The sequence below is a fragment of the Phoca vitulina genome, unplaced genomic scaffold, assembly GCF_004348235.1.
Source record: "Phoca vitulina isolate PV1807 unplaced genomic scaffold, GSC_HSeal_1.0 scaffold20, whole genome shotgun sequence".
NCBI lineage: Eukaryota > Metazoa > Chordata > Mammalia > Carnivora > Phocidae > Phoca > Phoca vitulina.
The window spans coordinates 17665945-17680321 of record NW_022589723.1 but is presented as its reverse complement, the minus strand read 5'-3'; the positions used below and the strand labels follow the sequence as shown (position 1 = coordinate 17680321).

Below are 14377 nucleotides of genomic sequence, written 5' to 3'. Positions count from 1 at the left end.
AAATGAGGAGACCAAGGCCCCAGGTCACAAAAGCTTGTAAGTGGGCAAAGCCAGGTCTCCTTGTCTTCGATAAAGCTCATGCTATTTCCACCGTGCCATACTTGATCAGAAGCTCACAGTACGGCCACCCCCACCCCCCGCCGCAGTCCTTCAGTACATTTCAAGGTTCCCTCTCTAGATTTAGAACTTGTACATTTTCTCTCTTTCTGGACCCTGTCGTCAAATAAAAGCTGTGCTCCCAGGCAGCTTGCCCAGTTAATTCATAGGTCAAAACCTGTTTTCTTCCTATTTGAGATGGCTCTGAAATGGGTTATAGTAACATTGTCAAAGGTTAACAAAGCTGGATGCTAGTTAAAGTGGTAAGGACAGATTTTACTCAGTAATATATTGTTGCAGTAGGGAAAAGGGTCCAGGATAAAGTAGACTCAACTTTGACTTGGAGGTGAGCGGGCACTTTACAGGGAGGATGAGGGGGTAAGGAAGGAGGCAAGCAGGGTCTTGGTAGAGTCAGGGAAGTGCAAAATGACAAAAAGCAGGAAGAGAGCACAGGTCCATGTGAAATCCATCTGGGTTTGCTAACTGGTGCTTATTGAAGTTAGACTCCTATCCCCCCCCACAGGGGCTGGGAAACAGGCCCATCTTCAAGTGTTGGGTGGAACCAACAGTAAATACCTTTTATCAGCCTTGATTTTTCACAGGCAGTTACTTTAAGGGGAGCCAGGGTCATCCTAGGGTTGTGGCCTTGAGCTGTTAGAGCCTATGTTAGTGTTTGTTCAAGTCTTTATAGGCCAAGGTTGAGGAGTGGTCAACAAGATGGCTTGGAGGAGCCTGGCTAGAGTTTGGTCAAGGAGAGAGTTTTTATCAAGAGCATAAAGTTTCATGTTGACACTTCCTTCTAAGGGTCTTTCCGGTCAGCATTCCTTGMAGGTCTGACCTGACTTCCTTCCTCCTAGAGGCTTGGAGAACTATCACACTAGTGCTCAGCTCATCTCTTGGTCCAGAGCAGGCATTTGTACATTTTCTCTCTTTCTGGACCCTGTCGTCAAATAAAAGCTGTGCTCCCAGGCAGCTTGCCCAGTTAATTCATAGGTCAAAACCTGTTTTCTTCCTATTTGAGATGGCTCTGAAATGGGTTATAGTAACATTGTCAAAGGTTAACAAAGCTGGATGCTAGTTAAAGTGGTAAGGACAGATTTTACTCAGTAATATATTGTTGCAGTAGGGAAAAGGGTCCAGGATAAAGTAGACTCAACTTTGACTTGGAGGTGAGCGGGCACTTTACAGGGAGGATGAGCCAATCAAGACAACATGGTCTTTCCTAGAGCTTATCCTAGGAAACAGGAACATCGTGGTAACTAAGTCCATGTCCAAAAAGTGTAATCCAAGTTCACTCCAGCCACAAAATGCTTGAGTGGATGTGCAAATGAGCAATATGTGAACAAATCATCTCTTGAGTTTGTCACTTCACTTGGCTAATCTTACCATTTTTATAGTGATTCTCATTTGCTTCCATTTTTCATGCTGACATTTCCTAGTTTTATCCCCAAATTATTTTGGGGGCTGGAACATCCTATCTATGCACTGACTACAGGTTTCCAAACAATATGTTTGAAATTGGAGACCTGTTGATTGATATACATGGATATCAGCTTATGTTTTAAAAAATATCCATTTGTACTTTAAAATGATGATTTGTGCAGATATTTTTACAGGCACAATTTGTGACCCTTCTAAAAGAGAAATATTGGTCTTTAAAATTGATTATCTGTCACAGGTAATGGCTTACTTTGATGTACATACACGCGAACCCAGGTGTTGCGGCTACTCTGCTGGTGTCTGTATCCATCACAGTGGACCTGTGGTACCTGGCCAGAACCACAGAGCTTTGGGGAAGCGAGAGGCTGAGAGAGCCATCAGGCTGGGAGGGAGAGTTTCTGAGTATCTAACTGGAAAGTCTAAAACATGGCTCAGAGGTGGTCAGGCCCCAGTAGCCTCTGGTTACAGGCAAACTAATGTTCTGGCTAACAGTGTAAATGCTGACCCTTATCTGAGAACACACCCTTTGACATAACCTCTGCTTGCAACCAGATCTACTTTAACAAGATCAGAAGTCACATAATTGCACAATGTGATATTTTCAAAAACAAAAGTCATGTTCTCTCCCATCATTTGGGTTCAAATTGTCCCTGGGAGGTCAGTACAGCAAAGGCAGAGATATTTAGAATTTTGCAAAAATTCCTAAGTGCTGACATACAAGCAACAACGTTACTGTTGGCAAAATTCACAAAGATGCAGAAGTATCTGGAGTTTTTCCGAGGCCATCCTCAAGTCTCTTAGGCATATTAAATGCTCAGGCATTACTCATCATTGGGCATAATGAGTGGGTGCAGGGATTCTGGTCACGAGTCTTCTTAGTCACTTAAAAACATGGAGAGAGTTTAATCAGTATTTCTAGAACTGTGTTGGGGGTGGGGGTGGTGACCTGTCTTGTCATCTATCATTGAGGATCCCCGAATATGTTTTCCTGGGGCCTTATGAGGGTTAAACTGGGGGAGAATTGGGGGTCCTTGCCAGCTCCTGGTCATCTGAAGATGTCCTCTAGGGAAGGAAACTCCATTTCTTTTAGGGAGGCTGGAGTGAACTTGGATTACACTTTTTGGACATGGACTTAGTTACCACGATGTTCCTGTTTCCTAGGATAAGCTCTAGGAAAGACCATGTTGTCTTGATTGGCACTACCAGGGACCTGCTCCTAAGACTCTGTGTACAACTGACACAGGCAGAGGGTAAGGAGTTCTCCTCAGGAAGGGAGCCGGCTGAGTATAAGGAGAAAGAGCCTGTCTGCAAGAGCTCCTCAAAGTTTCCAAACCCTCCTGCATCATGCCCAAGGGGCTTAGGTGCTTAAACAGGCTGCTTGGCAGGAGACTGGCTGTGGAGTGAAACCAGCTCAGGTTTGAGGAGCACGTGGGACTGGGAGGTACTAACTGGAGATCTGGGACTTATCTGGTCCACAGATACATTTTGTTCAGGCACGTGGAAGTCTTATAAAATCTGAGCCTTCACATTTAAAAAATTAGGGGGTTCCCATGAATAGCTGGGTTTCTGTTTTCTGAATAATCAGATCTTAGAAGTACCTAAGCTGTATTCCCACATGACAGTAATCAGCCAACTGAAGCTAAGTAGTGGCTACCCTCATGTTTGCCACGTTCGTGACCTGTTTCTCTCGTCCCCATTACTAATGTGAATCCTGAAGACACTTGAGTGTACAATCCTTGATGAAGTTAAAAAATATCTACTAACTAATAATTCTGATGCCGTTGGCTTAGGCTCCTTCAAAGACTCTAGGTGGCGTTCTCACCTGCTGGCGAATGCAGTTTGTAGACAGGGGCCCGGATGCTCTTAGGAGGGGAGAGTTGGCCTCACACTGGAGCTGGATTTCCATTGGACTGTTCATTAGTGACCCAGCCCCCTCACCTTTCAACTTCTTGCCATTTTTTTTTTTTTTTTTTACCTAGAATGCCATTATCATTATGAGTTAGGACAGGTGTGAAAAGTTACCAATGAGGCTGTTAGGCTCAGGGTTTGCATTTAGAGTAGTCAGGAAAGAGACAATGCCATCGCATCTGTTGGCATTCATCTAATTTATTATATATTTAAAAAAATAACGCACCCTCTAACAAGCTTGATCTGCAAATATGAACGGAAGGTGCAAATTGAAAAATACTTATCTCTGAATATTTTCACATGTAAAGGTTCAGGTGTAATTTTAAAAAGCCTCCCCTTATTGGAATGCATAAAAAAATTACATCTCGCAATCTTCAATCAAATTAAGGTTGGATTACATCAAGTGGCTGTACTAGGTTCATTCAGTTTCTTTCTGGAAATGTGAGTTAGCCTCTTAGAAATATTCAGAGTTTCAGAACTTTATTATTTATGGCATTGTAAATGTCCTCAGTCATCGGCACATACATTTCTGCTTTGTCATCCAAGAAATATAAGGCATCTTTGATGACTGCAGGGTTAAAGCCCTCCTCCACGAGGGTCACTTTGCGGTGCTTAAAAGTTCCAGTGATCTCAATGGTGTCCTGAAAAACAGCAAACAGTCCACATTGTTGGAGTGTTGTGTAAATAGATGAGGATTCAGGGCAAGGGGCAGAGGTGGGGCTGGAGGGCTGGCAACCCACAGGCATCTCGGGCTCAGGTGGAAGCTGTGAGAGGCAGTTCCGCGTATCAATACCTCCTGTTTACAGAAGCTCCACGGGGCGGGGGAGGGGGGCGGCTTGTTTTCATTCCTCTGGGGCTTTAAAATCACCTGTGGGGCATGAGGGGCTGTGGAGGGTGAAAGGCAGAGCAGAGCTGCTTATTGAGCTCCAGGCATTACTAGAATATCCTGATTTATGGTGGGGTGGGGCTAGGGATCATCTACACACAGATGATTTTTTTTCTTCAATTGATAGGTGATGGCTGATCTGAGGGTATTTCAGTGTTCATGTCTCTCAACCATTCTCGTCGTAAAGTAAATGTCAGTGCTTTATGAACATCAACAGAAATAACCCTGTAACTTCCGCAGTAGCAGGTAATCTAATATTTCTTTTCTCAAGTCTTCAGCTATAGAATCATAGAGCTCATAGTCCAAAAGTGAAGTGTTAAGCTAACCCATGGGTTAATGCTTGTGAAAGAAAAAAAAAATCCTTCTGATGGTGATAGTTAAGCTTTTGATAGTTCCAAAACGGCTAATGATGCCCAATGAAATTTCACACCCTAGAAAGGTGTAGAACTTCAGTGGATTTTTCCATTCTTTAAAACTGGAAACAACAAACAGGAGGGTCGGAGCATTTCTATTTTAAGTGTCTGTCATGCCTCGTCAAACACAGACTTTGTGAGTTATCTGCTAATACTGCCACTGAGTGAACTGGTCTGTCATTTTAGGGGAAAAGGGATCAGGATTTGGCTTCTGCTAGTTCTATTTTCTGATATTTCTGCTTCCTTGTTGAGCTTCCAGGTCAAGGTTAGTGAAAATATGGCTAATAGGGTCGCCATGGTAGAAGGCAGTTGTTCCCTAAGAGACAGTGGTCTCCAAGAGAGAGGATAATTGAACTCAAGAGCAAGAGTTCTCACCTGTATTCTAAGAAACCGGGGCCTTGCATAAGTGGGCAGGTAATCGGCAACATGGTTAAAGAGTTTCTTTCCATCAAATTCATAGTTTTCCTTCATTTTGATTGCGGCCATGCCAATTCGACCCTCATGACCTAGAAATAAAGTGAGAAAATATTAGATGTGTTGTCCTATTTATGATGCTTTCCTAGTTCAAAGAAAAGGGGACTGAGAACATTACAACATGGGTTTCTTTTGGATAGTTGGAATTTCTATTTCAGATATATGTTGAAGTTATTCTAAGGTGAATACAACAACAAGAGCTATACACTGATTAAATCTTCTTTCTAAAGATTTATTTATTCACTTTAGAGAGAGAGAGAGAGTGGGGAGGGGCAGAAGGAGAGGGAGAGAGAAACTTTAGCAGACTCCTCATTGAGCTCGGAGCCTGACGCAGGGCTCGATCTCAAGACTGTGAGATCGTAACCTCAGCTGAAACCAAGAGTCAGACACTCAATGGACTGCGCTGCCCAGGGGCCCCCATTAAATCTTTATCATATGCCAGACCCTATACTAAGTGTGTTTTATGGACTACCCCATTTAACCCTCACCACAGCCTTACGAAGAAGTAGAAATGTTATCTCCACTTTACAGATGAAAAAACCTGGGGCTTAAAGACATTAAGGGATTTGTTCAAGTTCACACAGCAAATAATAGGCAGAGTCAGACAGTGCTTGTAGTGGTCATCCTTCTAGTGGCCTACATGAAAACACCTGAATGGGAGACGGGTCCCACTTGTGGCTCAGGGAATTTTGTTTTTTGGACTCCCGTGAAAAGTCCTTGCTCTGCTGTCATGAACCACTGGGCTCGGGGTGCAGTGTCAGGTCCGTTGTGCTTGGGCACAAACACCACCTTTGAGACTTATTTATTTAATCAAGATACTTAATAGCTCTGCCTCTCTGCATTCCAGAGAAGCTGTGGGTCAGAAGGGTGACGGGAGGCGCAAGGGTGAGCTGCTGTGGGCCCTCCCGTTGATAAGCTTTATTCCCAAAGAGGCCGTGTCTCCACAGAGACAGCAGAGCCAGCAGCTCTTTCCTCCCTGTCAGGCAGCAACGTAAGTGGAGAGGAGTTTAGAACAATTACTATACTGTTTTCTTGTGAGGACAGTGGTAATTAGGTCTTAATACATCTTCTACCTGATCCAGCAGACCCAGCGGGAGTCTAGGTCCACTTCCCTGAACTACTTAGCTGTAATCAGAGAGGGGAAGGAGCCATCCTTCGACACCTGGGCCCCAGCTTTCGAAACCTCTCCCATGGTGATCGTGTGTTTACCTGTGGCTCTAAAGAAGGTAGGAAACAAGAGGAAACATTAAAAGAAAGGAAATGCACCCCTATACAATTTGCCTCTTAGCTGAAGGAGGGAGGAAGGGCACCGGACCCTCTTTCTCTAGGGGTCCCCGGTAGCTCTGTCTCGAGAGCACCCATCTCCGGAATCTCAAATGTCTCAGATAAGCTTCTTTTAGAATCAAGGCAGAGGCTGATGCAACAGAAATCTTGAGCACTGACTGCCTCCTTGCCTCTCGCTCTGACAGAGGCAATGCCCAACTGAGACACGAATAGTCCTATTGGGTCTCAGGGCTCTGCCCCGGCTCCCAGGGGTTGGTTTAGGGCCAGTTCAGCTCCAGTTTACAGCTGTTCTGGCCAGAGTCTCTCTAGAGCTGCACTGTCCAATGTGGTAGCCACTGGTTACATTTGGCTATTAAAATTAATTATAATAAAATCCAATAAAAAATTGAATTCCTCAGTTGTACTAGCCACATTTGGAGTGCTTAGCAGCCATGTGGTAGTTATTGGCTACCATACTAGACAGTGCAGACATAGAACATTTTCATCATTGCAGAAAGTTCTATTGAGAACAAAAAGTTCTAGAGAGTAGCTGGGAAGTCCTGGTGTGACACCTAAAAAAATGTCAACTGGACCCAAACTTTGCAGTACCTTCCTGGTCCAAAGCTGAGATGTGGGAAGGTCTTGCCGAGCTCTCTGCTGCTGAGAATCACTCTGGTGGACTGGCTTATTCTAGATAGCCCTGCCACATTTCTAGGCTGGAATGGGGCTGGCTGTGTGCCTGGCAGTCCAGCCAGCCACAGGCATGGCATTGAGAATCAGACTCGGAAAGCTGAGACACTACTTCTCAGTTCATCTCAAATCTTTCAATGCTGCAAGAATTCTCATAGGACATCCAGCTCCTTTACATGCCCCAGTCGGTGGGGCATTCCCCACCTCAGGAGATAGGCTTTTCTGTTGTCCGTCTCTGGTTCTAGGAGGCGTCTCAGGCTAAAGTTTGCTCCCTGGTGTTGCACGCCTGTTCTACCTAACTGCCTTACAATCATTTGAAAACCATTAGCCTCCTCTTCTTTTTGTTCTTGATTGGGGACTCCCAAACCTTACTGGTTGTTAGAGTCACTTGGGGATTAAAAGAAGACATGAAGAGTCTGAGTCCCAAACCCTAGAGGTTCTGATCCATTAGATCTGGGCTTTAAAAAAGTTTTCCAGATGGAATCACTATACTGTACACCTGAGACTAATACTACACCGTAACTTAAGTAACTGGAATTTAAATAAAAACTTAAAAGTTCTTCAGATGATTCTGATGACTGGCCAGACGAGGCTTCAGTGCTTCTCAGAATTTAGTATTTTTTAAAAAATTGTGGTCACATACATGTAACATAAAATTCATCGTCTTAGCCATTTTAAAGTGCACAATTCATTGGTATTTTGCACATTCACAACATTCTGCAACTATCATCCATCTAGTTCTAGAACATTTTCATCACCCCGAAACCAGACTTCATTGTTTTTAAGAATCACTGGCGGGTTTGTTAAGACAGCTGCCCAGACCCCACCCCAGAGATTCGGATTCAGTAAGTAGGTCCGTGGTCGGCCTGAGAATTCGCATTGTGAACAAGTTCCCGCGTGATGCTGCTGCTGGTCCAGGGACCCCATTCTGAAGAGCAGTGGATTCGATCCTTCCATTCCATTCCCCAGATTCTCTCACCTTCTCATACACGTTCTTTTGTGTTGTTACCTAAATCCACATTCGGAAGTGCATGCAACATTTCAGGTGGGGTCTGTGAGAGCCCAGCATGCCATGATGGCGGACAACCAGGACATGCGCCCTTATGTGAATTCAGCCCACGTTCCAACACGAGAAGCGTGCTATACCCTTCACGCTCTGTGACCTGAGATGCAGCTGCACTTCCCATCGTGGCATTGTCATAGGGTTGGAGAGGAACAAGGAGGAGAAAGTCTCAAATATTCTTTAAACAATAAAAGACAGTACAAGGTCATGGAAACCATCACAGCTCAGGAAAGAGAGACTTTTGGATTTCCATTTTGAAAATAGGTGAGAATCTCAACTACTGAGTTCTGAGGGAATACTAATCATCTCCCTAGCACCTTATATTTGGACAGTGATTTGGAGGTTTTAATCCTCTCTGTCATCTATAATTAAAATGATTTCTTCTCATGACAATACTCATGTGTACATCTGGTAAATAGGTGTTTAGTATTTATGTAGTTGAAATGAATGAGTTCTCTTGACAATCTCAACAGCACGGCTGGTATTACCCCTAATTTTAGTGATTTGCCCGAAGTCCAATAGCCAGCAGGTACTGGAGCCCAGGACCCGAAGTCAGACCTCAGCACTCCCCACTCTGCTCGCAGAAGCAGATCTGCAGATGAAGGCGTGGTGACCCCACTCTGTGTGATGATTCTGAAACTCATGGGGTAGGCTGAGGTCCAGGACCTGTTTTAAAAGAAGTCTGGACAAAGTCAGCTCCTTTGCAGTTTTTTCTCCTAGCAACTCTACTTGTTTTTATTTGTGATTCCCAGTTCAGAGGCCAAGGGACCATTTCCCAGCTATCAAGCCTGAAACATCTTTTCCCGAGGTGTGCCAAATGCAGTGTGGGACCATGTATCTTGGAGAGACTGGCTTGCCCGAGAGCCTAAGAACAGCTGGGGAGCTGAACCACAGAAGGAGGCCAGGTTCAGATGTACTGACCTGGCTGATTTACAATGGAATATAAAGCAGACATTAGCCCCTTACTCCCAGGTGGCTGAAAGAGTTGTTTGACTCTCCAGCTGGCAGGCAAAAGGGCTGACAAACTTTGCTCTGGGGTTAAAATTCTGTTCAGTTACTGTATGGGTTTAGGCATAAGGTTTAGACTTAGAATATTCTGTGCGTACCTGGCACAGACACTCCGTAAACATTTACTTCTTGGACAAAGTCGACTAGTCCTACTGTATCAGCGACTTCAGTGGTGGCCACATTTTCCCCTTTCCAGCTGGAAGAAAAGGCAAGGTTAGCAGAGGTTACCGGTGGGCCCTGGCCAGGCTGCCATGACAGGGCAGGTGGTATCCCCAGACCTCTGGAGGGTGTCTGCACCCGTTTTCCCATCTCTTTCCCCAAATCCCCACAACTCAGTCATGGGAAGGCATCCTGCTTGGGAAACAAAAGACAAAGGCATAGGACTAAATAATAAAATGTGAAATTCCAATCTCACCACATGAAACATGATACAAAGAATGATGTTGTTCTAATGTCGAAATACAGGTTTGGCCTAAGAAAGACCCAGGAAATAAAAAATAAGTCTCAATGACTTTTTGTTGTGTTTAGTTCTCTCACTTTCCTTACTAACTTCGGTTGCTATTTAATTCAATTTAATAGAATTTCGTCCTTGTATTTTAGGGTCTCATGGCAAAGGGAAAGCTTTGAATAGAAGATACACTTTATTTGCAGGGAGGTTATAATGTTAGTGCCCAATCAGGTGCTACTTGTCCACTTAATAAAGAGTTAAATTTTGTCTTACATTTAAAAATTCTTTAGATCAACATGAAGTTGGCATAAAATCATGGTATGGATCCTGAGTCCTGGAATACTAGAGATGGAAGGATCACTGGGACCCTCATTTCGTGGGGGAAGGAATGGGTTGAGAAAGGCTACCTGCCTTGATAGCACAGCTGGTCGGGAGTAGAGGTGAGCTTAGGAGCTTGGTTCTCCTCATTCACATTCTTGCTCTTCCTACTGCAGCCAGACACCTTCCATCCCTTCCTCATTCATTCATGCAAAAAGTAATCATGTGTGTTAAGCACTGTGCTCGGTGCTGGGAGTGAACCAGCAGACATAGGGCCTGGCCTCAGGGAGCTTACATAGGAAGGAAGCTGATTAAACCAAAATGTCATGAGGCTGGAGGACCATGCTGCAGTTAGGAATTAGTTTCATGGTCTTATTGTAATGACTTTCAAACTTCATGGTGCTGACTCGGGTTTCTGTGGGAAACCACCTGGTTAGGGCTGGAGCGTGGGAGGGAAGGAAACAGGCGGGGCTCAGAACCCTTCACCTCCTCTTCAGCTAGATCAGCTCCACATTAGCTTACATTTGATTTTATTTGAAGAAAGGCCCCATGATTGGAAACAGTGTGAAAATTCCTGGCTGTCCTACGAGTGTCTGGTAATAACTGAGGATAAATGAGAGAAATTGGATGGACTATTAGGCTCCAAAAATCAGGCACAGGTTTTCTGCCTTTTTCTCATCTGGTGTTGCTCAAGCAAGTTATCTGTCTGTGCATTGCAGAGTGACACTTCCTGTGTTTTGTTCCTTATTTTCTGGGAATACAGAAGGTCGACCTGACACGCCAAGAGATAGAGGGAAATAGAGCATCGTAGCCAAAGTAGAATGCAATTCCAATTTAGGAGTCAGCCAAATTGTGCATGTGTTTGTTTTTTGGCTCAGTAATTCAAAGAAACCAACCGGAAAGTATCTCCAACTCGGTCATGGAAGTAGATGAAATTTTCATGGTCAATCATTAAGAGATCGCCACTGTTGAAATAGAGGTCTCCTTTCTTAAAGACGTCTCTCAGTTTTTTCTTCTCTGTCTGAGTATTTCCTCCAGCATAACCACTAAAGGGCGTAAGTTGTGTGATTCTGCAAACAAGGAGTCCAACCTCACCTAAGACAGAAGAAAGTAAATTGTTATTTTATGTGCAAGCAGTAGGCAAATTTTACGATTAACATTCTCTTAAAACTGTTGCCATACACTCAAAAATGGACATCTTCACACATGGCCCTTAAACCTGCTACAAATACCATTTTTAATTTATTTTAATTTGTTTTATTTTATTTTTTTTCAAATACCATTTTTAACCTTACAGGGGCTGGTACTAAGCCTATCTTCAACAATGAAAAAATTAAAGACGGACTTTTTTTATAATTAAAATACCCTCAGAAAAATGTAGTGCAATGTTGTTCAAGTTGCATTTTCAGTTACCTTTATTAGAAATCATTTACAAAGCTGATCTCATTTTCTATGTACAGTGGCAACATTCAGATGCTTATCATTTCAATAATTTGCATATATTATTAGGAATCAGTTTTTGAACTTACAAATGGAAGATATTTTCTCCTTTACCTCAACCTTTAATTTTCCACAACCTAATACAACTCACAAGTGAAATATCCCCATCATTCCATCTTAATTTTACAGCATTTCCAAGACATAAACTTATAAAATTCTCTTTCAATCTGTTTTGATTGACTAAATGCACAGATTTTCCAAATTCTAGATCTTGAAGCGCCGCATATATTTGTTCTGCAAGTGGATCTTAAAATTCTCTGAAAAGCGACTATGTTCAAAATAATTTTTATCTCATTTTACAGAAGATATGCATATCCCTCATATGCATAACCCTAAGTCCTGCCAATGGACATTGCCCCAGTTATTAAATTAACCCTGGGCTGAAATTAGCATATGTGTTTTTTTTTTTCAGACTACTCCCAGATTTTCAAATTTGTAATAAAGTTGAAACTCATTGGTTTTCCTATGCCTTTCTGAACTCTTATAACTGGGTTTTGATCACATTTTATATTAAAGTGGCTAACCCATGGCTTAAAAAAAATAAAATCTAAATAACACCAAACTAAGAAAATTCTTTTAAAAACCTATCCTTCCCTGCCATATATATTTAAGTGTGTGAAGCCTGGCTTTAACAGGGGGTTTTGGAACATGTAGGGTATGCCTAGAGTGAGAGTGACAGGTCATGAGAATTTTCCCTTAGCAACTTTGCTTTTTTCATTCCTTGATAGAAACATGAAAAAATGCCTAGCTTTGGAGCAAAATAACACAATGCTAAGAAGTGGTGAATGCTAAAGAACAAAAAACAAAGAAACCCAAAAAAACCACCAACCAAACCAAACAACTGTTGCCATACAATCCATTAGCAACATGCTGGCTGTAAGAAGTGTCACTTTCCATGCCCATGTACATGTGTATCCATACACATCAGATACACACGTATAGACACTGTACACATGAAATACAGAATTCTATGTGGCCACGCATTTGTAATTCTAAAAATGCTAGTATTTTACTGAATAATGATTTACACACAGCATTAGACAAATGCACAGTATGTTAAGCTTGAAGGTAAAGACCTAAAGCAAACTGTATTTTGCAACCGTAATTACATATTCCTTTCCACAAAATACCCCATAGTCAGGAAGTTGTTAAGCTAGGTTTCAAAGTATAATTATGTTACATGTAGTGGTAAATTAGTACCTTTTGGAATTTCTGTAACTATTTCTGAGGGTACTTAAATAAATCTCTTTTATTCCCCCACTCTAAAAAATTTTACCACGTATTCATTTTAACAATGATATGTTAGTTCTTAATAGTCACTTGATAAAGGTAAGAAAAAACCCAGGTTAACTGAACAAAACTCTCCCGTACCTTTGGGAACTCTGATGCAATATCCATTTCCATCTCGCACAGGCTCATCTTTCTCCACATCATATTTAATCAGATCGTAAGCTATGACTTTCTAGCAAAATGAAAATATATCATTTTATTTTATTTATTTTTAAAGATTTTATTTATTTGAGGGAGGTTAGAAGGAGAGAGCGCATGCACACGAGCACAAGCATGGGGAGGGGCAGAGGCAGAGGGAGAAGCAGGTTCCCTGCTGAGCGGGAAGCTGGACACAGGGCTCATCCCAGGACTCCGGGATCAGGACCTGAGCCGAAGGCAGACACTTAGCTGACTGAGCCACCCAGACACCCCAAAATATATCATTTTAAATACAAATTTCTTCACATCTTTTCCTTTTTATTGTGGTATAGCATACATTAAGTACAAAAAGTGCATATATCTTAAATGCCCAGCTTGATAAAATTACATATAGACACATCCATGTCACTACCACCCAGACCAAGAAATAAAACATTTCCAAATACTGTCAAAAGTCTCCTCTTGCCCCTTTCTGTCAAATCCACCGCTATTCTAACTTATCACCATCAATTAGTCTTACACTTCAAATAAATGAGATAAGGGGATGAAGTATGTGTCTTTGTGTTGCTGTTTTCCCGCTGTATAATGTCTGTTACTTGTCTAGCCATGCTAATGGCTTTTTTCCCAATAGTTCATTTTTTATTGCCATGGAATTTTCCTTGTATGAATATACCACAATTGATCTATCCTCCCGTTAACTGGCATTTGGACTGTTTTTAGTTTTAGACTTTTACAAATGATGCTGTTATGAACACTCTCATACATGTGTTTTGGTAGACATGTCACAAGTGGGTTTTAAAAACCCGTATGCCAGTGTTAGAAGTTTCATGTTTCCACACGTTTTCCAATATATTTAAGGCTCAGTGGTATAATTATTTCATGCCTGTGGCTATAAAATGATTAAAACTCCACCATATTTCACATACACATTTCAAAGGCATAAGAATTTCAATTTATGTAGTTCAGTAAGAGTAATAAGTATATTATTTTCTCTACTAATATACTCTTATTTTCTCTACTAAATAAGACGGTATTTAGAAGTAAATTATTAGCCAGGAAGACTGTGTCCATTTCAAGTTTATATTTAAGTCTCTATGATAAGTTAACCAATCAGATGCTTTAATCGTAGCAGATGACCATTACAATCAAGTAGCATTCATAGTCAGCCAATGTTGGATCTTGTTTATTTGCAAAGGTGTAAAAAATTTGGGGGTGCTAATGCTTCTTTCCACATCAGTTGCAGGGGCATCTTCTTCCTTTTTTTCAGTTAAAAAAATATCTTCTTGTTTAAAGCCGAAAAACGGACAATAAAACATGGTGATCAACCACTGAGAAGCCAAGAACTAGTAGTATATGGCACCCACTTTTAAGGTCCTCAGGTCTGGTTGAAAACAAATGTTTCCTTGCCTCTCGTCTTTTTCAGGGTCAATAGCAATGACATA

At 42.0% G+C, this 14377-nt stretch overlaps 1 protein-coding gene across 1 annotated transcript in view; it reads right to left on the bottom strand.

The window, feature by feature from the left end:
* Positions 1–3588: 3588 nt before the first annotated feature.
* Positions 3589–14377, bottom strand: part of SLC27A2 (solute carrier family 27 member 2) — a 43445-nt gene continuing 32656 nt past the window's right edge. The window contains exons 6-10 of the mRNA XM_032417454.1: positions 12879–12969; positions 10904–11102; positions 9340–9437; positions 5119–5249; positions 3589–4085 (exon numbers count right to left, since the gene is read on the bottom strand). Coding sequence (XP_032273345.1) covers positions 3909–4085; positions 5119–5249; positions 9340–9437; positions 10904–11102; positions 12879–12969 — 696 coding nt within the window. The 3' untranslated portion in view covers positions 3589–3908. The remainder of the gene's footprint in view (positions 4086–5118; positions 5250–9339; positions 9438–10903; positions 11103–12878; positions 12970–14377) is intronic.